The 26352-nt window shown below is 36.4% G+C and overlaps 1 protein-coding gene across 1 annotated transcript in view; it reads left to right on the forward strand.

Moving 5' to 3' along the window:
* Positions 1-26352, forward strand: part of TTC39B (tetratricopeptide repeat domain 39B) — a 61392-nt gene that overhangs the window by 17351 nt on the left and 17689 nt on the right. The window contains exons 2-7 of the mRNA XM_083351457.1: positions 2337-2371; positions 16147-16251; positions 17145-17276; positions 18736-18812; positions 21729-21796; positions 24979-25043. Of these exons, the coding sequence (XP_083207583.1) occupies positions 2337-2371; positions 16147-16251; positions 17145-17276; positions 18736-18812; positions 21729-21796; positions 24979-25043 (482 nt within the window). The remainder of the gene's footprint in view (positions 1-2336; positions 2372-16146; positions 16252-17144; positions 17277-18735; positions 18813-21728; positions 21797-24978; positions 25044-26352) is intronic.

Genomic DNA, 26352 nt, shown 5'->3' on the forward strand with positions numbered 1-26352 from the left:
TGGGCTAATGCCTCCTTAAGTAACACCAGCTGCCTGCAATTAGTGCAGGTTCGAGTCCCACCAGGCTCAAGGTTGACTCAGCCTTCCATCCTTCCGAGGTAGGTAAAATGAGGACCCAGATTGTTGGGGGCAATTAAGCTGACTTTGTAATAATGCCGCTTGGGGTGTGTGTGAAAGCCCTAATAAGCAGGCATATACATAGAATGAAGGCTATTGCTAAGCACATTGGTTTGTGCTTAAATTGTAAGCCGCCCTGAGTCTTCGGAGAAGGGCGGGATATAAATGGGATTAAAATAAAAAATAAAAAAATAAAATATAGCTGCAATGCTATGTCCCTTATGTGACCATTCCCTAAGCTGTATATCCTCCCTAGTCTCCAAGATCATTCCCACATACCATCACACTTTTTTGTTAATTTTTTATTAGTTTATTAGAATATAAAGTCCAGAGGAAAATAAAAACAATGGGAATGTAGAGGAGGGAAAAGAAAAGAGGAAAATGTAGGAAAAAAAGGGGGAAAGAAGGAAAAGCGTTGACTTTGGACAATTTTTCACATGGTACAAGAAAACAATAACATGGCCTCAACTTTTTTACTTTTACATAACATTACAGTTCGATACTATATGTCACAATAACTGAATGTTTAATCTTTAATCTTTTATCGTTCTTGTAAACCTATCATAAAGATCCTGGGCAAAGCTCAGTGTTGAAATAGTAAATATTTATAGTGGGCACATCTAATTTAGATCACGGCAGAAGACATTTTATTATGTCCTTGATTGGCTTGATTTGTCAGCAATTTATATCAATTTCTTGTGGCCCAATGATTTCTCATCTAATATTTAGAAAGTTATGTCATAAATATTAACTACAATGCTAAAAATATTCACTTAAAAGATTATTATTCTCTTATTTAACATAAAAGGTCAGTTAGATAAAAGTAGTAGATTGCTGGTGTCTGCCTTACGTAACATTTCATTACTACCTTATTGTAATGCTATCTCTAGTGATCAGCACAATTGAGGATCAATATCTGTAATAATTGTCTTATTGGTCAAATTTTTAGAGTTACTTCTCTTTTTTACTGCATCTAAGTTCATAAGAGATGACAAAGTGTAGGTAATATGGCAATACATTATTGTACTGTATTTTGCCTTTAAATGCAAAAGGAAGCTAATTTCAGATTAGTTTTGTGCCCTTTGTATTCTTTCACAATGTAGAAGAAATCTTTATTACTTTCCTTTTAAGAACTAAATGTATTTATGAAAATCTTTTCATATTTATTACAAGCTTTTTCCCACCAAATTTCTGGCTACTAAGAAAATAGCATTTCTCAAAGATTTAAAATGTCTCAGCAACCAAATATATTTAGTTGCTTGTATAAATTTTATAAAACATACTAAGTGTATATTGCAGAATTATGTCAATAGGAGATTCAACTGAATTCACAAATTCAATGTGAGAATTTGGTTTTTAAGTGCATTTAATACTAGTACACCAAACTTTAATTGATTAGTATAATTTTTAAAAATTTTCTGATACTGTACCTTGCCATTTCCATTTTTCCTGGATCTGTTTCAGAGAAAGGGAGTTAAGTTGTCCCCTATAACTTATTAATGGTGAAGCCTTTTGGAACTTTTGAGGCCTTTTAGGTTTTGAAACCTTTTAGAAGTTTTGAGCATCTTAAACTGTATAACATTTGAGAGGACGATTAATTTACAGAACGATAACTGCCTTCATTTGCAATCCTGTGGTCTGAAAAAGACTGCACTGAAAATGATTTCTTCAAACAAGAAAAATAATCACTTCACTAGTTCTCAAACTTTGCTTCTCATTTGTACAACCTTCACTGTTATTATTATTATTTTATTTATTATTTATTATATTTGTATACCACCCTTCTCCCGAAGGACTCAGGGCGGTGTTCTGTTTCTCAGTTTTCATTACATATTTTGATTTGTCTGGTATTTGAATTCGATTTTTGTAATTTTTTATTTGACAAAAATATAATCTACCTTTCTCTAACCAAGAAGGAAAACTTACGTCCACCACAAGAAAATACTTAATCTATCAAGAGCAACTACGATCAATGAAATTATTTTATTTACATCCGTTTAGGGAAGTGATGATTCAGGGATATGGATATTTTACTTGTAACCTTACAGCGTTCTCTGTTACTGCTTACATTTTTTTCATAGCATAGAAATTCTGTTAGAAAGCAAGTATCAAATAGCAGTACATACCTATATTATTTAGTATTTATTTATTTAGTGATGCTTGTTGGATTTTTATAGGAGAATGAATTTTCCAATTATTTATTCTTATTTGATTTGCAGGAAAACTTTGAAGATGCCTTTGAACACATCCCAGTGTAAGTATTCTTTATTACCTCTTTTTTTAGCAGAGATGAATAAAAACAACAAAAAGTGAAAAATACTATCTAATTAAATATATTGCTGCCTTTTCTGTTCTTTCTGCTTCATTTCCTGCCAGTTTTGTTTCATCTTAGACCAGATTTCACTCTCTGCTTAGCAGTAAAACTCAGTTTTCCAGTTGTATTCAGGGATTTCCACAACGAAGAAACTCTTAGATACGATACAGCTGGATATTTTGCTTTATTGAGGATGAGATAGAAATCCTACCTATGTAGAAGATCAGTTTCTGTAGAGCACAGAAATTAAGCCTAATATATAAATGCCTGCTCTGGGTTTTAGATCCAATGTTTTTTCCCCTCCAGAATTCTTGAGTGAATTGAAATTTGTTTGTTGTCTTCTTGTCCTCAAGATTGATGGCCATTTGCTTAAATAATGCCTCTGTTTGGCCTGACAATCACTTTGTCAAAGTTCCGATAGACAAGACCAAATAAATCAGAACTCCAAGGCTTGAGATTTCCTCAAAGACTATGTTTATTGATTACATAGTATCAGCACTGTCAAAAGTGAAACCAAGTCTGAATTTTATTTTTATTTTATTTTATTTTAATTCCATTTATATCCCGCCCTTCTCCGAAGACTCAGGGCGGCTTACAAGCTTAGCAGTAGCCTTCATTCTATGTATATGCCTGCTTATTAGGGCTTTCACACACACCCCAAGCGGCATTATTACAAAGTCAGCTTAATTGCCCCCAACAATCTGGGTCCTCATTTTACCTACCTCGGAAGGATGGAAGGCTGAGTCAACCTTGAGCCTGGTGGGACACGAACCTGCACTAATTGCAGGCAGCTGGTGTTACTTAAGGAGGCATTAGCCCACTGCTCCACCAAGGCTCCCTTCAAAGAGAAACAATATTACAAAGTTAACTTCCCATCCCAATGCTATGCAATCAGTTACGTTCCCCAATAGAAGTGTTTGGCAGGTTTTTTAACCAAATGCTTACACCCCATCTAACTGACAGAAATGACCTTGGTTCCCACAGGACAGTAAAATGTTTAGATTAGTAAAAATCCTTTACACTCCCTCCCATTCTTGTGGCAATGTAGAATGAGCAAAAAAAAATGACACTTGGTCTATCTGTATCCTCCACCATAGTAAATATTATTTTTTGTAACCCATATTATGCTACTTTTAATACATGAGCCAGGATAAAATGATTATATATAATTTAACTCTTATCAAGAATCATGCTCAAAATAAAACCAATATGTAATAGAACTTAAGCAATTGTGAATCTTATTTGCTGTTACAATTTCTATAAATCTTAGCCAAATTTGATCTACTATACAACAAAATGAAGTTTAGTCAGCAAAACTGCAGGAGTAGAACACATTGCTTCTTCCTCACAATTTTGGTGACCAGACACTGCTTACTTTTTTTGCTGTTATACTGCTGACCAGACACTGTCAAGCATAGTGCCATTGTGCCAGTAATAATCAAATCCAATCCTGTGCAGAACTCATTTATTCTATAGGAGCTAACATAGCATTACATTTGCCATAATGCTGCATTTAGGTAATATATATGACAGCTATGCAGAGTATTCAGAAGAGAATACATGTGAACAATGCCTCTTTCCTTGGATCAATAAAGCAGAGTTTTAAGCTTTGTGTCTTTTGAAAGGCTCATGCAGTTGCTGTAGTAATAACACTTAGCACTTTGACTTATACTCACAGTGCTTTACCATCCTTTCTAAGCAGTTTACCGAGTCAGCATATTGCCCTCAACAAACTGGATCCTCATTTTACTGACTTTGGAAGGATGGAAGGCTGAATCAAGCTTGAGCCGGTCAAGATCGAATTCTTGGCAGTGAGCAGAGCCAGCCTGCAATACTGCATTCGTAACCACTGTGCCACCACAGCTGTTTTGAATCAAACTTCAGCAGGGTTCACAAGAATAACACAAATAGTTTCTGGTGGTTTCTGGTGTATATTGATTTTCTATTTACAGGCCAACATACTGTATCTAAGATTTGGCCCTTTTTTTTAAAAAAATTCTAATGGAATTATATACACTTCGGTTTTCAAAAATACCATATTGCTTGCCTCTAGTTTAGTGTTGGTTTTCAAAACATTTTGATGTAGTGTTTCATATAAATGTAAAGACGGCTTACTGATTTAAATCACGGAGAGAATCATTTCTATATTGTGGGCCACATTCCTTCAAGGAAAAAGTATTAGCTAGCTGGCACTTCCGTCTTCTCTACTCATACAGTATATATTCTCCCCAGCTCCACACATGTGCACACAAACCTACCAGTTAGCATGAAGAAAAGGCTGTTATTGGTATATTGTGGCACCCATTGGAATTATTTTTCTCAGCTTAATTGCTACACAGAGGAGAATGACTGCTGAGATTAAAGCACAGGGGAATTGCAATTCAGCCATCCAAGGTTACCTGATGCACTCTCATTTTTCTCACTGCTGTCCAAGGGGCAGGAGAGATTAAAACTGAGAGCAAGAGAAAAAAGTGCAGACATCTATAGGAGGTTGGAGTCCCAGTGAGAAATGGTGGTAAAGAATGCTCAGATGCCCAAATTCTTTTTCACTCTATGTGTAAGAATGGGTGGGTGTGCACATGTGTTACGTTTGTGAGAAACAGATTATATGAACCAGTAAATTATCTAACAAGATTATAAGCCTCTTTTAATGTAAGACAAAGAGCAGAACATTTATGAAATTATAGCATTTTGACTATTTGGTTGAAATCCTGAGAAAGAGCTATATATAACATCACCAGCACATCTGTAAAAGAAATACATAAGAATTATGTTCCTCATGTAGTATATTTGAAGTAAAAACTTTAAAAGAATCCTTTAGCAGTTTATTTATAGACCTAAGAAATCTTGAGCCTTGTTTTAGTTTACATTTTAATGGCTTAGGTCCTATATATAAGATGGAAAATACGTGAACATATTTCTTTATTGGCTGAATGAACTGTAGAAGAACCTATGAGATAATCCCATAGTTTAGGCTACATCTAAACTAGAGGGCTTAGCAGAGTTGAAGCAAACATTTCAGTGAATTAAAACCTCTCCTAGCAATTCATATGCAGTCAGGGAGCTGGGCTGAAAATATATTTTACCAAGAGTGCGAAAGTCCATTTATAATCAGAGTTCCAGGATAAGAGGCCCAGGAAAACAGAAAGCCAGTTTAGAACCTTGGTCAGAGTTGAAGAAGCAGTCTGAATATTTAGGACAGGATTTGAGCAGCTGTCAGAAGCTGGATAGGGTATGGATGTTGTTTCCTCTGCTAAGTTACTTCCAGATGGAGTGTTTTATATAAAAAGCTTCTAGAGTTTACTCACAATAAAAAGGTTGTTCTGAGAAATTTATGTCAGACGTGCTCTGATTATCTTCATTGCTTGCTTAACAGGCTCTGGATCAAAAAATGTATTTGATCCAGGCTCTGGATCAAAAAATGTATTGGCTTCTAAGGCCTTTCATGGCTCCTTATCCCTCCTTTGAGGGATATTACAGTTTCTTGTCAATGTGTCCTGAGGCATGCCAGTTTCTCCTATGCCTTGTCTTATACTTGCCTAGTATTCCTCATTAATTTATACGACTCATTATAATCCTTCATTTTGCTGATTTTATAGTTTGGTGTTGTTGCCATTTGTTACTGTGGTGAAATAAAATAAAAAGGCAGCACTACTCACAAAGAATGAATTACAGGCAGTTTGAAAAATTACAGCCTGCCTGAAAAAGGGGGTGTGACTGGATCTGAAGTTCTAACAGCTGCCCCTTCCCCCCACGCTCATATGACTGCACTTCGGGCCCTCGGCAACACGGCTGCATTTAAACCTGTTTGCGGCATCCCACCATCATGCGACCACATTTTATGACATTTTTGCTGACAGCCACAGCATAGTGAACAGTGGACTCACTTAAGAACCATGGTGTTTGTTAACAGCTGCTACAAAAACGTAAAACTGACTGTTACAATTTATGATCATAATAGCAGGCTCCACTACAGTCATAACTTGAGGATTACCTGTAAGCTCCTTGCCGTGCCTGCCAAGAGAGTGCACACCCACCGCAATGACCGCACCAGTTGCAAAGCATAAGTACCCTGCCTCCTCACCAGTTTGCACAGCGGATGATCAGAGTAGGAGAGAACTGGGTGCCAGGACACCCACTCAGTTGGCTGCTTACATGTAACATGTGTGTTAGAATATTCATGTACATGGAGATCAGGCAGCAGCCAAAGGGAGCAGTTTGAACCTCAACCTAGCATGCCCACTGCCATTGTGTAACAGCCAGGCTCCTCACATTGCATAACTCTCGGTGAAGGCCAAGCAAGTCAATGTTTCTAAGTTGCTCCTAGCCATTTGGGAAAGACCTGCAGACATTTATTTGTAAATAAACGAAAAAACAGTTCATATTTGTCAAGAAGTTCAAATCTCAGTCTTGTTTTGAAACAGGGTCCCAGTAGTCTTTCAGTGTAGCTTGGTGAAGTAGTTGGAACAAATTTAGGCTGTTTGGTCTAGCACAGGGGTAGGCAACCTCGGCTCTTTTATGACTCATGGACTTCAACTCCCAGAATTCCTGAGTCAGCTTCTGGGAGTTGAAGTCCATGAGTCATAAAAGAGCCGAGGTTGCCTACCCCTGGTCTAGCGGTTAGGAAAGCGGGCTAGAAAGCAGGAGATCTAATCCAACTTTAGGCATGAAAGTTGGTTGGGTGACTTTTGGTCAGTCACTATCTCTTGGCTTAAGACACTTCACAGGGTTGTTGTTGTGGGGAAAATAGGAGGAAAAAGGAGTATTAGGTATGTCTGTCGCCTTGAGTTATTTATAAAAACAATAAAGGCAAGGTTCAAAAATAAATAAATCTAAATTTGGATTTACAGAGTTGAAGTATATACTAATCTTTTCTCAAAAAAGGGAAATGGACGAAAACTTTACTTTTACTTTACTTACTTTTATTAAATTTGTATACCGCCCTTCTCCCGAAGGACTCAGGGCGGTGAACAGGGCATACAGTATATAAATAGCAAATACAAAAATTAAAAGGGAATTAAACAAGTGCCCAGATAAAAACAATAACAATATAAGAAACCCATTAAAAAACCCTAACGTCCCCCATCAGGCCAGACCAACTTGTTCAAATAAATGGGTCTTCAGACCGCGCCGGAAGGAGCGAAGGTCCGATGCCATCCGGAGCTCAACCGGCAGTTGGTTCCATAGAGCCGGAGCGCCCACAGAGAAGGCCCTCCCCCTGGGGGCCACCAGTCGACATTCCCTGACCGGAGGCACCCTGAGGAGGCCCTCTCTGTGGGAACGCACAGGGCGGAGGGAAGTTGACGCCGGCAGCAGGTGGTCCCTGAGGTACCCCGGACGCATGCCATGTAAGGACTTGAAGATCATAACCAAAACCTTGAATCTCACCCGGAAGACAACTGGTAACCAAAGGTTATGTTGAAATTGCTATCTTGTGAATATATTGCTGTTCATCATTTTGAATAGAAAGCTGCATTTTGGATTTTTTTTTTCTGAAGCCAGTCTCAAACTTTTAACTTTGTCTGAAATTGGCATTTGGAATCCAGCATAACAAAGTGTGTGTCTACTTGGGTCCCAAAGTCTGCTACATTGCTCCATTTGATTTTATTCATAACGTGTATATAACATAATTATCACGTACAGACCCAGGATATTTACGTTACAAAAGTGTTTTTGAATGGCTTATGTTACAATAGCTGTAGAAGCCATTTCCAAGTCCAAAGGCAAAGTATAAACTAATAGATGCACTGAAAAACTTCTATTGCTAAAGGGCATGAAGAAAAGAGTAAAAAATATTTCTGGTGGAAAATACTGTAATGCAAGATACTGTTAGGGATGTGTAAATATAATTATTGATTTTACTGTATCCTCTATCATGAGAGCACGTGGATCTTTCATTTGGAGGTGAGGATGTTCTTTTTCAGACACTTTTTTCTTACACAAACATTCTTTTTGCCTGAATTTTTTACAGAAAAGATTAACCAATGGTCTTTATTCAATGCTACCGTAGATATCTCGGCAGACGGTGTATTGTTAGAGCTGACAAATGTCCTTACCCACAAATCTATGAAACGTTAATTTTACATTCTTACTATCATAAATTAAAGAACGGTTATTGATTTATTTTTATTGAAAAAATATTTCACATGGATTGATTCTTAAAAGTTGGCATGTTCTTGCTTCTTTATGTTCCTGAATATTGGTAGTCTCATATTAAATCGATTTAATTTAAAAGTCACAATTTCAGTTATATGAAAAGAAATCATACAGCAGGTTGAATCTCCACTTAATATTGCCTTATTCTGTTTAGTGTAAGGTTATCTTAAGAATAGGGTTCGGTTTTTAAATAGTGTTCTCATTTATAGATTCAGTGTAATAACTTTGTTTACAAATCTTTTTCATCAGATGTACATTTCCTAATAAGAGGAACACAGAGCTCCAATCTAACTGCTTTCCCCCCCCCCTTCAAACATAGAAATCATAGGGTTGTTTCGAGATCCAGTTTCTTCCCTTTGTAGTTGGGCAGTGATGGATTAGAATTAGGCTGCATCATACATTGGGAAAATCTCCCAGCATCCTCTTTATGCAGAGGCATCATCTGCCAGTACTGCTGTAGCTGCAGTCCTGTCAACGGATATTTCTTGTAAAATCCGGTGCAAAGGATTCCTGCTGCTGTGCGAACTTTTGCCTTTATTCTGTTTCATAACTAATAAGAAGCCCACTGACAATGAGGAATAAGGAAATGAAACCTTCTTAGGGTGTTATTGGCTGGGGTTTTTTTCCCCCCTTGTCTGTGACAGAAATGAAACATCTCTGTGAGAGACTTACCTTCACATAGCAAATTTGCAGTTAATCATCTAGAAGTTGCCTGATTTAATTCTGTGAGTATACTGGGTCTTTTCTCAACATTGGCACAGCTGCTAAAATTGACTGCGTAAAACCTGTGTGTGGTCATTTTCTGGGAAATCACTTTATATGAGGGTTTTATTTTGAAAAATAGATAGTAAGCTTAATGATGATAGTAGTGGGAGTTCAGGATGTATTGTATTCTGATGACCCTGGGGAAATTTACATTTAAGAGTTAATTTCATGAATGATTGTTTTTCCTTTTCTCTTGGTAATTTCTATCAGTTTTATTGTTCTGCTTCTGATTGTATAAATGATCTCTAGCTTGATCATTTGTGTATATAGAAATGCTTCTTGAAACTGTTACAGAGGTAAGACTACATGTCTGTAAAATACGGCAGGTAGAAAAATTTATCTTCTGACTCAATTGCTTATGTCACCTAATAATTTTCATATTTGTTTTAACTAGAGCTGTTACGTTGTAAGAGACTATAAGAGTCAAAAGCTAGCAAGCATGTTATACTCTTCCATCTCATTATATTTAGAAGTGCTGTACTACTGTAATATATGATTCAGGAAGGATTCTTTTTGCAACTTTATAGTAATTTATATGAAATCATAGAAAAGGGACCATTCAGTCATAATCATGTGACTGGGTCTCAGCCATTATTTGAATGACGCAGTGGGAGTACTGTAGATATTTGCTTTGATTTGTTTGCCTTTTGTGCTGGCTAATCTATTATTAAGCTCTGGGAACCTTCATTTTATTATTAAGAGGTTCCCAGTTAATGTACTCTTTTTGTGCGCATTTTCAGTTTTCTATTGGAGAATCATCATCACAATCACAATTTTGTCCTTTGCTACTTCTAAATAGTAAAACAGCTATTATCCCTAAGGATGCTAATAAGGAAGACTTAATCTGCCCCACCCAGATCAGAGATTTTAGTAATCTTTTGTATTTCCTGAATATTCAAAGTAATTTTGATTTGAAGAGTTGATTATAAATCTTCCAACAAATACTAATTGTTATTCAATTCTTGGTGCTAATATACTAAAATAAAATTAATATTTTGCAATAAAATATGCTATCTTTCAAGCATGCAATTTTGCGTGCAGATTTTTTTATAATACATAATTAGCATGGCTCAGTGATTTATGCATTTATGATTAATGCAGTATGAATAAAACAAAGTAGTCTTGCTGTAGGTGTAGGGTAGTATCTTTTTGTTAATTTCCCTTTTTATAAAAGGGAGTACGACTCCAATAAATAGGAAAACAGGAACATATTACGGTACTCTAAAATGGATTAAAAGAAGAAAGAAAAGAATGGTTTTTGTAGCACCACCCCCCATAATATTTTTTTAATAAACCAAAGAAATACTAGTTTTTAAAAGCTTGAAGGGTGTATTTATAACTTCAGAGATGCTAACCACCAATTGCCACAACAGTACAATTACATTGGATATACAGTATGGCTAGTGAATTACAGTGGTATTTTCCTTGTAGGATCAAAATATATTCAAAATATTACTTTCTCCACAAAGCTAATTACATAGTTCCAGAAAAAGAGTTCTTAGCATTATAAATCCATTTCATTATAATCTTAGAATTTTCTTCCTAGTTAAAAATAAGGTAGAAGAAATAGAGAAAAAGTGAGGGAAGATTATCTGGGCCTCCCATAGAATTCTGTGGGTATACAAAGGAGAGAACTTTTGGGTAGTACTGTAGTCTGAAATTATTACTTTTGCTTAGTTCCCGTTTGTCCTGAAAAAGCTCTTCAAGAGACCTCCACATTTCCATGTTGTGAATTTAAAAATATATATATAAAAATGGTAGTTCTAAAGTAATATCATGAGAATAAAAGTCAGCTCTACACTAAAGCATTAACCATATATTTTTCTAAATATTAAAAAAAATCTGAAGCATTTTGATCTTATTATGGGAATTCACTTTATAAAAGAAGTTTTTAATCTCTTCATGTTGAAGAATGAACACAGTTTAGAAATCAGGTTGACTACAAGCTGAATGAAAACTTTCTCGGGAGCTAAAGAATAATGGTGTTTTATATTCACTACTTGCCTATATCCTTCTAAATCAGGGGTGTCAAGCTCAATTTCATTGAGGGCCGCATCAGCATTGCAGTTGCCCTCAGGGGGCCGGGTGGGTGTGGCCTACTGGGTGGGCGTGGCTAGAGTGTGTATGGCCTACTGGGTGGGCGTGGCCAGCTCTACATCGTTCGCATCAAGGGTGCTTATGGGGGCCTGGGCAGGAGTGGGACAGATCTGAGGGTCTCTGGCAGAAGGAGGGTCTCTGGGCCAGGGCCAAGGCAGTGGGGGCCGTTCCCTCACTGTTTCCAGGATGGCTTCGCGGGTCGCATGAAACCACTTCGCGGGCCGGATCTGGCCCCCGGGCCTTGTGTTTGACATGTCTGTTCTAAATAAAATGAAATTAGGTACCCTAATCTAGCTGCGCTATAATCTGGAATAGGAATCTGAAGGAATATGTTCTTTCTTTAGGGACATATTATTCCTGATAAGACTGATTTTTGCAGCATTGTATAGCAGTGAATAAAAGGAGGCTGCAACAACTCTACTTCATACTTCCCCCAAATACAGTCTCTGGCCCTGCTCAAAACTGGGGCAGAAACCAATTACACTTTCAATTACAAAAAGCTCATCATTCTAAATACTTATTTGACTTTGCTATACTTTCATATAAACATTTAAGAAGTGTTTTTCTTATTTTTAAGATTATTTTTAAAGTACATGGGTTTCTGTACCTACTCTCTGAATGTTGGTTATTTGGGAATCACCCTAAAGTATCTCCAGAGTTATGCCAGGAAGTTTCTCCCTTTTTATAAAAAGGGGCTATTGAGGATGTAATTATGGGGGACTATTCGTTTGCCTAAATACTTTATCATTCCTAAGGAAGATTGTAGTAGTAGTGGTGGTAGTAGTAGTAGTAGACTTTATTGTCATTTCAACAATATACAGTACAGTACACAGTGAAACGAAACAACGTTGACTTCATAATACATCGGATCTTTTCCATTTCAACTATTTTTTGAAGCAGGTTTGTTTCAAGATAATATCAATTTTCCACCTTCCCCACTTAAAGAAGGGTTTGTGGTTTCCTTCTATAAATTTGCAGGGAGATTTGCAGGATGCACACTGTACATATCTGTAAAACCCTACTCTCATTGCTTCCTTAGCTTGGATGGATCTATTTACTGTAGGATCCTATCATTTGCCTGTTTTGCAATCCATGAGTTTTTTTTCCTCAATGTATTTAAGTATTTACATGTAAGTAAGAGCACACCTGGAATACAGCATCCAGTTTTTGTCACCACATTACAAAAAAGATGTTGAGACTGGAAAAAGTGTAGAGAAGAGAAACTAGGGATGATGAAAGGCCTGGAGACTAGATAGTCTAGAGACTAAGGGTGACATTATAGCAGTATTCCAGTATTTGAGAGGTTGCTACAAAGAAGAGGGAGTCAACTTATTTTCCAAATCATCAAAAGGCAAGACAAGAAACAATGGATGGAAATTCATCAAGGAGAGAAGCCACCTGGAATTAAGGAGAAACGTCTTAATACTGAGAACAATTAACCAGTGGAACAGCTTGCCTTCTTGAAGTTTTGGGTGCCTCGTCACTGGAGGTTTTTAAGAAGAGACTGGACAGTCACTTAACTTAAATTGTAGGATCTCCTGCTTGAGCAGGGGATTGGACTAGAAAGCCTCCACGGTCTCTTCGAGCTCTATTCTTATTGGTTGAAATGTATATATTCTCTGTTGAGCGTAGTGGTTCTGTAAGAAGAAACGTAAGATAGTTCCATATTTGTTTCTGATTGCCATTATTTTGACCATTAACGCCTTACATGGCTTGGCACTAAAGTACTTTAGGACCGCTTTCTGCACCTAATTGCAACTCATCCAATTCAAACATCTTAAGAGAATTTGCTTGAAATTCCCCATTTTCATGATAAAAGGCAAAGGCATACGAGAAGGCTTATAGCAGGACCTTCTATACTTTGAAATAATCTTCCCCAGGGATTCAGGGTACACACACACACACACACCTCTTCTTTTTTCCACCCTACACTATTAAAAATAGAGTTACATTGGAGAGTCTAAGGAAGATAAATTGGTTATGAGATTGAATAATGGGTTAATACTGTTTGATTAAATGATTTTTATTTTATTTTATTTTACTGTGAATGTATATGAACCACTCTCTTTTCAATTGTGGTAGAAGAGAGATCAAGTAAATCGTTTTTCCTCCTGGTTCTACCCTACATTACAGGTTCCTTCTACTAATAGCTGTTTTCAGACAATTTCACTGGAAGTTTTTTTTTCATACATCCCTCCTCCATATATGTGCCTCTACATAAAGATGAAGAACTCATGTCAGGCCCTTTATTTATTTATTTTATTTTCTTTATTTATTTTATTGGATTTATATACCGCCCTTTCCCAAAGGACTCAGGGCAGTTTACAGGGTATTTAAAACCAAGATCAATACAAAAGTTAAAAACAATTTTAAAAGATTAAATCAAATCCCTAGAAAATAAAAACCCCATGAACATATCTGACCATCTCTCAATGTAGAAGGCCGTGTTATGGTCACCTTTTCAGTGCTATGCCGTGACCAGAGTGGCCAGATGATATTAGACACTCCCACAATAGTCTGGTCTGTAAAGAAGTAGTAATGATAAACCATAAACCTGGATATAGCAATGTCCTCCCTGTGTTCTGTACCAGCCTGCTACTGGCCCTGCAGAAAAGGCAGGGACAACCCCTCCACAAACGGCAAGAGGCTGGAATTACGCCTGCCAAATTTATTGCAACAAAAACAAACAAGACACGAACCAAGAAACAGGAGCTTAAAGAAATATGAACCATCCGAGCGGTTGCCTTCAGCAAACCAGCCCTCCCAGACATTCCCCTTATATAGAGTTCAGGGCGTGGCTTCTCTCTGCCTCCTTCCGAGAAGCCCCATTGCCTTCCTCTGTTTACTCCTAATTGACTGCCTCCTGCGTCGGGGGTCCTTGAACAGGGCCAGCTGTGGGTCATCTTCATCCACACTGTCAGGCTCACACAGCTGGGTCTCCGTGGTGACCAAGTGGGAGGGGCCTGGCTGAGGGCTATCATCAGCAAGATCTTCAATCCCCTCAGCAAGGTCTTCAACACCCCCCTCCTCCTCTGAGTCGTCCGACCCAACTGCTGAACCCACAGGCTGACCCTGAATCACAACACCCTGATTGGCTCAGCCATATCTGAAAGCTAACCAAAAATGGCTATAATAAAACACTGTCAAATCCCACTGGGGCAGCTACATTTAACCTATATGCACTGTAAGACAACATCTAACTTTTTGTAAGTGAGATGGGATAGATACCCAATTTGTTAGTGATTTCTTCCTTTAAAAAAAACACAATAATTCTCTTTCTGCATGTTTTCACCCATTCCACTGTAAGAGTTGTGGTGAAGATCAGCAAAGATTTAACCAACTTCATTCTTATCTCACCTTACTAGCCTCAGTAGCCATGGGTTCACCCTGTTGTCTTGCCTTGTTGTACTATCTGACCCATTAGGACCATTTTTGTGTTCTGAGTCAAGGTCCCCTTTTTACCCATCAGGGGCACATCTTCACATCTTGGAAGATTTGATTCTGTTACCTATTCTGGAACTTGCAACAGGCTACTTTGGTTTTTTGGAGACCTCTGCCACAAGCTTTCCTATGCAGCAATTGCACAGGAAAATCTTTTGAGCTCTTAAAGTTCTCTTAATCACCTGGATTCCAAAGTCCAAAGAAATAAAGCGCCAGGAATCCCAGACTGAACATAATAGTGTACTTCAAAATTCTATGATTTCTTTTCTTTTTTTTATTGAAATGTTTTACAATACATTTTTTTAACAAAACAAAACCCCTCCCAACCCCCTCCCCTCTCCCCAACCCTCCCCACCTCCCTCCCTTCCCCCTCCCCCCTCCCCGACTTCCCAGAGCTAAATACAAGGTATAAAAATACAAACAATCATAATCTAAAAAAAAATTCTACGATTTCATTAGCTACTTCTACTCATAGGACGACCCGAATAAGCAGTGTATATCAGCCTGTGTGAGAAGCATACAGGATACCAGCTTTGCCATTACCCAAAACAAGAACAGATGGAAATTCCCTCCCACTCCAGAAAGGATTGCTTTTTTAGCTCTTTATCTAGGACAAGCAGGAGAAAGAGGTGTAAGAATTGGAACACCAATTGCAGTATAAAAATAGGACGACAGTTGCTGGAATTCTTTCATAAAGGCATCTTAGCTTTTCTAAGCTTATGCGCACCAGTGATTCTGATTTCTTACCTATAATGAAGTGTCTAATTGTCCTTTTTCTGAGGGTTCATTAGTCTGCTGCAACATAAATGACAATTGTATAACATTCAGAAATTATATCATGCTATACATATTTATAGACTACGATCTGCAGCAATATATGAAATGTTATTTGGAATAATGAAATATATATCCATGATTTGAGGGGATGAGGGTAGGTAAAAAGTAGTACATTGCTCTCTCTGACCCTAAAATTCGAGAGGATAAGTCCTTCGGGAGAAGGGCGGTATATAAATCAAATAAATAAATAAATAAATAAATAAATAAATAAATAAATAAATAAATCTCTATAAACTTGATAAAATGTTTACGAATCACAAATATTTTATGTTATAATAATTAGTCAACAGACTCTTCATTATTTCAATTTAATCTTGTCTATAGATCAGACAGTGTGAAACTGGTCATATTAAACAACAGAACAGTCTTAGTAATGATTTAAGTATAATGATTTTTTTTCCTGTTTGTGCATTTATTAGGGCTGCAAAAATGGACATTAAATGTGCTTTGGAAGAATGCTCAGTGGCAATAAATTTATTTCTTAATAATAAATATGCAGAATCTCTGGAATTACTTCGACCATGGTGAGTTTTGTTTGGTGGAGTTTTTATCTGATAGCTAGAAATGTATTTAAGGCCTCAATTTCAATTTCTGTTCTTGCCTAAAACATTTGTTTTGCAACTATCTACTCCCATTCTCTAAAACAGAATTTTTCAATCTGTCAGTGAGAGAAGGGTCCCTAAATTTTGCCTTAGGCATGATAGTCAAATTTAGACCTTTGAATATCACTAAATATGTTTTTTCATCTGAGTCTGTTTCCCAGCAGAGGCACAAGGATTTCATGAAACAATATTGTGTTCTTTAAAATACTATTTTGTTATAAAATGTGATTTAAAAATGAACTTTTAACATACTCCCATTTGTACTTATTTTATAAAATATTTAAGATTTATTCATTTAGACTTGTCATTTTGTCAGAAAAACAAAATGTGTTTTTGTTTTCAGTGTAGGTTTTTATTTTTCTCGATATAAAAAGATTAAATTTTAATTATTTAAACTGGCATATTGATTTCTTTCCAGCACTAGCCTCATGAGATAATTACTTTTATGGGAGGGAGGTCATCACAATATTGCAAGGTTTGGAAACCCCAGGCAAAAAGTGTTGCTGATTGTTTTCACTTAAAATTAATAAATATTTTAGCTCATATTTTGATGTATACTGGAATTCATACATTCTTTGAAAAGGAAATAACAAAAGTAATTGGACGCCAAAATAATTCCCAAATAACGAAAATGCATAATTTTAAGAATTTTATAGGGATAAGTAGTCTTGGCTCAAAATGTTATGTTGAACACAAAGTAGCATTCTAAAAGTAAACTATATTGTAAAAATTATGTAAAATTTCACTTTTGTTTTTGACAATCGTAATTGGCTTTCTTATCACTGTCTTTACCTTATATTTTATTTTCAAAATAGGTCTAAAGATAGCATGTACCATGCCCTAGGTTATAGTACTATATTAGTTGTTCAAGCAGCAATGACATTTGAACAACAGGATATCCAAATGGGACTTTCTACAATAAAAGAAGCTTTACAAACTTGCCAAAAGTAAGATGGAACAATTTTTATGACATTCTTGCAGGACTGACATAATCAGGATTGGTATTATTTCATTACGTAATGAAAAATATATGTATGTTTGTTTGTTTGTATCCTGCCTTTATTATTTTTACAAATAACTCAAGGCGGAGAATATATCCAACACCCGTTTCTCCTCCTGTTTATCCCACGACAACAACCAGGTGATATGAGTTGGGTGGAGAGAAAGTGACTGGCCCAAGGTCACCCAGCTGACTTTCATGGTAGAACTCTAGTTAATTTCGAAATAAAAAAGATATTTGTTATTTTAACAGAGAAGCTCAACATTTTTATTACTTATTGATGTTTATATGATTTTTATAACAAGTTGAATGAAAAAGAAATGGCAATTTTCAAATTTTAAATCTGCTGTTGACTCCATTGAAAAGTAAACCTAGATCTGTTGTCTTTGCCCCCCCTTCTCAAAATTAAGTAACATCTTTGCTGCATTTTAAAACTTTACTGCAGATATTCCTCAGATGGTAACATTGCAGTAGCCAAGTAATTGAGATAGCTCTAGAGCAGGGGTGTCAAACTCAATTTCATTGAAGGCCGCATCAGCATTGTGGTTGTCCTCAGGGGGCTGGGTGGGTGTGGCCTGGGTGGGCGTGGCCTACTGGGTGGGCGTGGCTAAAGTGTGTATGGCCTACTGGGTGGGCATGGCCAGCTCTACATCGTTCGCATCAAGGGTGCCTATGGGGGCCAGGGCAGGAGTGGGACAGATCTGAGGGTCTCTGGCAGAAGGAGGGTCTCTGGGCCAGAGCCAAGGCAGTGGGGGCCGTTCCCTCACTGTTTCCAGGATGGCTTTGTGGGCCACATGAAACCACTTCGCGGGCCGGATCTGGCCCCCGGGCCTTGTGTTTGACATGTCTGCTCTAGAGCTTGTATTGGCTATCAAATCACATAGTGCTAATCCACATAACCTGCTTGTCCCAAAACAAGAAGAAAAATGCAGTGCATAGAGTAACTAGAACACTGCGTATGCCAGTTCAGGGTAGCTTTTCAGGTTGCAGCTAATGGTGAGTGGGAGTGGAATTTCACCAAGGGAATCACCAGTCACAACCTTAAAATGTTGCAACTTAGAGGTATGGACAGTAACACGGGGCACACAATTTTGGAGGGTGTTAAGGGTGTACTGTGAGATTGATAAGATTTAGGGAAGCATTATTTATTCCTGGCGCCAAGATTGAAGGCAACACAGCAAAGCAATTGTGTGTGGAAGTGTCCATAATCTTCTGGCTCCATTTCCTTATTGCCCTGACAGGTTGGCAATTATGTTTGATTAGCATCATGTTCTTAGAAATTATTTGGGCAATAGTACAATGTGTTTCCTGTAGATTCAGTTGCTTACGGTTCTTTGTTTTTATGACAATTGCTTTAATTAAACAACAGGCTGAAAGTATGTTTTTTGTCATATATGTCGATGCAGGTTTAGAAAAAGAAACACAGTGGTGGAGTCATTATCCAATTTAGTTTCAAAACAGTCTGCAGATCAGCTGAGTGAAGGTAAGAAAAAAAAGGGGGAGAGATTTTCTATTACAAGTTTTTTCTGATTTGATTGGATATATACAGGGTATGTCTGTGTGTGTGTGTGTGTACACACACACACACACACGTATGCAGACTTCCCATGATATTTTGAGTTTTAGTCTATTTTGCAAAATGTACGTATTTTTTTACACACACACATACACACATTGTGAAAAATATGTACAACTTTTTGCAAGATAGTCTAAAACTCAAATATGGGAGGTGCGCTTTATTTTTATTTAAAAGTACGTTTAACTTTTTTCACTTCTGTAAAAAGAAAAAAAAAGTCTGCCGATATTATCAGCATATTTGGGTTCTGTTTTGATCTGCCTTTTGAAACTTTGGTGTCAAAGGGTGAGAATCACACCTAAACTGATTCTGGATGGCAAACTGTCCCAATCTTTATCCTTAAATATCCCAAAACTATGGGAACCTGAAAGTGAGTTACCAATGGTTACTGTTTAAAAAAACTTAACATTTAATTTTAATGTTGGTTTCAGTGGTTTCGATATATTCCATTCCATTAATAGGGCCCTTTCATTTCTTTATATTGGCAATAATGTGTGGAGGGCATTTTAGGACTTTATGTGCACAAGAAGACTTGCCTGAATATAATTTAAAGTTCAGTATTAATCAGCTCTCTAACAGACCAATGTTACAAGTTCTGAAATAACAGGTCTTATAAAACACCTATAAAATATTTAAGTCTGGCAATGACCAACCCCTCCCCTAACATCTGGAGAGGTATCTGGAGAAGCATCCGGCGGAGCTATCATACACAGTAATTTGGAATGGTATACCTCCGAATTTGCTTCCATGTTCATCTATATCAATCACACAGTGTAAATATCAAAGTCTAGCTGCTACAATGAGTTTGCGACATACAACTGGTTGCTTTATGTCTGTTCAAAGTTACATCAACCACCAGGACAGTTATTTATGGCCTGGTTCCAAAATTACAACCACCGGTCCCTGCAGGCCTTTTCCTCCCCCTACAGGCCCTACAGGCTTTAAGCCTGACTCTACCCCACCATGTCTCACATCCTCTCCTCCTCACTTTAAAGAGCTCTGGGGCCTTCTGCAGCACTGGAACGATTGCTTAATTGTATAGCCATATAGCTGTACACCTCCCCATTGACTTTGCTTGTTAGGTCACAAAAGATTATCACAAGACCCTGGGACACTGCAACCATCATAAATAGGAACCAGTTGTCAAGCATCTGAATGTAAATCACATGATCATGGAGATAATGCAGTGATCATAATTGTGAAAAATGATCATAAGTCACTTTTTAATGCTGTTGTAGCTTTGAACACTTACTAAATGAGCCTGTAATTTGGTTCAAAAATGCTTGCCTTATGATGCACCATTTTGCCCAGTTAAAGGTTACAAAAACGAGTGTTTTAACAGTATATAGACACTTTAGGTGGCCCCAAGTGTTCCAAACAAGTCCCAGAATTGGAAGCTGAACTGGATCAATCTGCCCTGCCATTGAGTGGGTCACCGGTCTATTGACTTCAATCGGCTGTAGCGTTTCTAAATGTCCCACATTTCTTTGTGTGCTTGATCAAGGTCACTCTCCTGGTGAGCGTATACACATCAGGGAGCGGATTACCCAGCCACAGTTGTTTTGTACCTCCCCACCTCATATATATTATATTTTTATATATAATTTAGGGAAAATTATAGTATATATATATATATATACACACACACATACATATATACACACACACTTACTATAACATTCCCTAAATTCTGGGCAGTACTAATCTTACAATTTTTTAGTGTCCCCTATAGTAATTCTTAAGGGCATATGAAAAAAAAATCCCAAGTGAATTATAATTGGGCCCTTCTGGATATAGTAAGGGCCTATTAAATCCATACTTCATGCCCTGCCGCTACATTTTATTGTTTTATAAGAGTGTAATGGCCCATTTTATCATCCCTCATTCACCAAAGTACCCAGGCAATTCTGATCTATTCCATGTAAAATTAAATACACAAACAAGTACTCTGTTTCCATGAAGATGGCCTAATTTGGTTATATGTTTGTCGTTGCATTCTGATTAGTGACCATAGCACAGAACCAATGTTGCTAAGTATTGCCTTAAGTGTATATATGTTGTATACTCTATGTGTCCTTATAAGCCTTTCATTGTATTCGACAAGTTTTTCTGAACAATTTGAATGGATTGCATGTATATCTATATTTTTTATAACCAAATACAGTACACATTTTATATTATTTCTTCTTTATGTTTTTAGAACTTTAAGAACTGCCCAAAGACTTAAACATCATCATTATTTTTGCAGGCTCAGTGCTAGATTTCCAAATAAATATTAGTAGGTTCATCCTGTGATTTAAAAACAAAAACACCCTAAACATCTTACACCATCCCAACATAAAAATCTTTCCAAAACCCTGGTTTAAATTTCAGGTACAAATTTTCAAGATGACTTAACAAGCCATGATTCCCTTGACCTCTATACAAGTATTGGCCTGGTTTATGAATTATTTCCAATTTTACTCGGAATTATTTTTATCTATGTAAAATACTTTTAAAAATTATTTGGGACACCACATAATCTAAAAATGTTTGATTAAAAATAATGTAGATTATAGAAACAATAAAATAACATTAACGTAAAACAAAATAGTTTGCAAAAATAGTAAAAGAACACATATATTCAGTGTTTGGTTAAATAATAGGGAGAAAAGATCACTGGTTAGAAAAATAATACAAAATTAAAGGTTAAAGTAAGAGAAGTAACATTAGTCAATTTAAGAAACAATGTAAATATTTTGTGGAATGCCTTTTGGTTTTTTAGCATTTCTTGCTTCAATGCTGGATACTAAAATATATATACATATATTTCTTTTTTAATAGAGGAAATGCATGCAGAACTCTGTTACGCTGAATGTTTACTGCAGAAAGCACTCTTGACATTTGTACAGGTAATATCATGTACAAGTTATATAGTTTGTGTATATATTGCCAATCTATTGGAATATATAGTATATAGGATATATATATTATATATTGGAATATATAAAAACGTAGTGTATTCTTGTTTTCTGAAAACCAAATATTTTCTTTGGTATGTTGCTACTGCCTTTCTCAGAGAAGACATTCAGGTACAGATATGTATTGATTAATATTAAGACATGGAGAAATATTAGAAATATTAGAATTTCAGTAATGACAGCAGTTTGTCCATCTACTTATTAAAGCTAATGTAGGATTTTTGACTCTCAGTGAGGTCATCGGGCAAATTACGTTCAGCACACACATCTTTTTGTATTCATGAGATTTTTCCATTAAATAACACAGAAATTTGGAAGCAATAAATTCTGTATGCATACTATAATGTTGAGAAATATTGTTGCCCAAATATCTTGTATGCAGTTATCACTTGCTTATAAAAGTTTCTCTTGCCAGTTTCTAGAACATTAGATATAACTGTGTTCTTTTTGAGATATTCTGTCCTGACCCACATTTACATTGCTACCTAGACAAATATTATCAGTGTTTTCCTTGTTTGCTCATGCTTTGGAAACAACCTGTTTGCCTTTCTCCTGAGCAAAATAAACATCATGCTACATTGCCATTCTGTTTCCTATAGTGATAGATGGAAAGACTTTTTAAGGTAAAGGTAAAGGTTCCCCCGCACATGCGGGCTAGTCGTTTCCAACTCTAGGGGCCGGTGCTCATCTCCGTTTCAAAGCCAAAGAGGACGTCTCCGTGGTCATGTGGCCGGCATGACTAGACGCCAAAGGCACACGGAACGCTATTACCTTCCCACTGTACTGGTCCCTATTTTTCTACTTGCATTTTTACGTATTTTCGAACTGCTAGGTTGGCAGAAGCTGGGACAAGTAACAGGCGCTCACTCTGTTACGCGGCACTCGGGATTCGACCCGCCAAACTGCCGACCTTGCGATCGACAAGCTCAGCGTCCATAATCATGGTTTCTAGACTTCAATATTTTTTTTCTGGTCAAATCTGACTTAGCTGCCATATCCATCCATGTCTTCTTATATGTGACTTTAGGAAAAAGTTCTGGGGATTGGGTTCCGTGTTGGAATGCTGGTAACCAACTCCAATTTTGTGGCTCTCAGAGAAGAAATAACATCCTGATTTTGAATATAAATCTCACCATAAGCTTCTATATAATTGTGTATGTAGGATAGCAAAGTTCACTAGCAAAGACAGAATATTAATCAACTGTAGGACATAAATCCTGTCCTACAGTTGATTAATATTCTGTCTTTGCTAGTGAACTTTGCTATCCTACATACACAATTATATAGAAGCTTATGGTGAGATTTACTCCTTAGGTTCCAAAAATCAGCTTGCAAGGGGGCACTCTTTATCAGATTAGATATGGCTCTGATAAAGAACTGCAATAAGGAAAATACAATCAAGCAATAAAGCTAGGACAAGAACTTCTTTGCCTGTTATGTACTGAAATATCACAGCTTGCTAAACAGGCTGCTTGGGGCTTACTGAATCTGGCAACTTGATTGTTATTCAAATAATATTTATTTGATAGGAGTAAGAAACATGTCTGGAAGCCAAATCTTTACAATTAAGCCCTCTCTCTTTATCTTCAGTATGTGTGTGTGTGTGTGTGTGTGTGTGTGTATTGCTCAAAAAAATAAAGGGAACACTTAAACAACACTATGTACTGTATTTAATGGTAGGATGTCTTATTTTCTGTTCCCTTTATTTTTTTGAGCAGTACACACACACACACACACACACACACACACACACACACACACACACACAGAGGGACGCGGTGGCTCAGTGGGATAGGACGCTGAGCTTGTCGATCAGATGGTCGGCACTTTGGCAGGTCGAATCCCGAGTGCCGCGTAACAGAGTGAGCGCCTGTTACTCATCCCAGCTTCTGCCAATCTAGCAGTTCGAAAGAACGTAAACAATGCAAGTAGAAAAATAGGGACCACTACAGTGGGAAGGTAACAGCGTTCCGTGCGCCTTTGGCGTCCAGTCATGCCGGCGACATGACCACGGAGATGTCCTCAGACAAGCGCTGACTCTTCAGCTTTGAAACGGAGATGAGCACCGCCCCCTAGAGTTGGAAACGACTAGCACGCATGTGTGGGGGAACCTTTACCTTTACCTTTATACACACACACACACACAAACACACACACACACACAAAAGATCATCTTTGTAAACTGTCAAAGATCTCAGTAAATAGTAAAATAACAACAACAACAACAACAACAACAACAACAACAATAATAATAATAATAATAATAATAATAATAATAATAATAATAAGAAGAAGAAGAAGAAGAAGAAGAAGAAGTAGTTGGAGGGGACCTTGGAGGTCATCTAGTCCAACCCCCTGCTCAGGCAGGAAACTGTTTATGATTATATTCTATTGAAGCTTTTGTATAGTCCTTGTACTGATGGAACTAAAGTATGTGTTCAGGGTCAGACTCTCTATCATTAAATATTTCTGTTTATCAAGTTCATATTTAGGAATAACTTAAAATCAATAAATAGTACAGTCTATTATAAATAAGTAGGATTGTACTTCACTGAAGCTTGATGTAGTTCCTATATTTTCAAGGTGAGCACATTTGATGTGAACTATTAAATAGTTATTACTAATTATGAATCATGTTGCATAATATCGTTCATATACTAAAACTGAAATCATACAGAAAGTGTAGCTTTTTGTGTAAGGATAAATGGAAATTGCTTAAGAATTCAGTTTTCTAATCAAAAGATTCTGGAAACACCAAGCTTTGATGTCCATTATGTTATTATTGTAACTAATATTCCAGTTCTTGTTATTTCTATTATCATTTACTTTTAGCACCATCTAGTGTTATTATATGTTCTTTCAATTTGTTCCATAATATTTTGTTTCTTAATGATTTCTTTAATGAATTCCCTTGGTTAAGAATAATAACTTTCACATTCTTCTATTTATATTTAGGGTATGTGCGTATATGAACATTTAATTTTTAAAGCTATTTTCAAAGTATACATTTTGTAGATATATTTATTCATTTTAAAAATCCATAAATGGGTATGATGTGTATACAACTGTACTATTTTATTCATTATTTACTTTAAAATATATTTTTCTTCCAGGATGAAAATATGATGAGTTTCATCAAAGGTGGCTTGAAAATCAGAACAAGTTATCAAATATATAAGTATGCTTCTATAATACTTCACTTAGGCTGTGTATTATGTCTAATCGTGTTTTATGTTTCAGTAAATTAATTCCCCATCATAGCTTGAAATAGTGGGGGGGAAATTACCTGGATTAAAAAAATTGTATCAGTTTGGCAGTGATTTCAGTCCTGCCCTTATTTGCTCTCCTGTCCTCTAAAAATCATGCCAGATGGATGGATGAAGACAAGAATAGTATATGACTATGAATTTACAAAGATAAGCCAGAACAAAACATAAATAATAATGATAAATCTATATCTATATCTATCTATATCTATATATCTATAGATATAGATATATAGATATGGATTGTTTTATATTGTTCTGATACCAATGGTAATTGCTTGTGAATTTCTTTCTATTGGCAAATCATTTCCATACCTTTATCAAGAAAACTGCAGGGATTAAGCTTGGCTCAGTGGCATCCTTATTGCTAATTGCAAAGGTTGTGGCTATGTCATATACTAAGCAGGGCCACAAGATAGGTAGGGTTACTTCCAGTTGTGGTTCTGCCATTTAAAGTACAAAAGTTATTATATATAACTATATATATATATATATAACTATATATAACTATATATATATATATAACTATATATATATATAACTATATATATATATATAACTATATAACTATATATATATATATATATATATATATATATATATATATATATATATATATATATATATATATATATATATGTATATATATATGTATATATATATATATATATATATGTTTTCTGAGGTTTTCGCGGGTGCCTGTATGTGGATCCTTGGTTTTTCGGGTTTTTCCCTGCGTAGAACTAAAGGTGTAGGCGCAACGTTTCGACGGAATCCCATCCGTCATCATCAGGCTTTAGCTTCCTTCTTCTGATGATGACGGATGGGATGTATATATATACATATACATATATATATATATATATATATATATATATATATATATATATATATGCAAATTATTCAAATTGCTAATAAAGAATTTGGGAGGCTAAGATGATCATTTCGAACTTTTTATGTTCTCATCAGTTAGTCATACCCTTTATCTGAGATTCGAACCCGGGCTGATTATATATCAGGCAGTGTTTTAACCTCCTGAGCCACGGGGTTCTTTCTCTCTTATATTAGCTGGAAGGCAAGGCAAATGTATGTTTAAGTATTTGTCAAGGCTTTTTGAATGGACCTTGCTAATTAACTCTTTCATTCCTGTTTTGGCCCGACTCAGGGCTTATCCACAGGATATAGTCAACTATGACAGCTCATTATTTGTGCAAATTATTC

This window comes from Vipera ursinii, assembly GCF_947247035.1.
Source record: "Vipera ursinii genome assembly, chromosome: 2".
Classification (NCBI taxonomy): Eukaryota; Metazoa; Chordata; class Lepidosauria; order Squamata; family Viperidae; genus Vipera; species Vipera ursinii.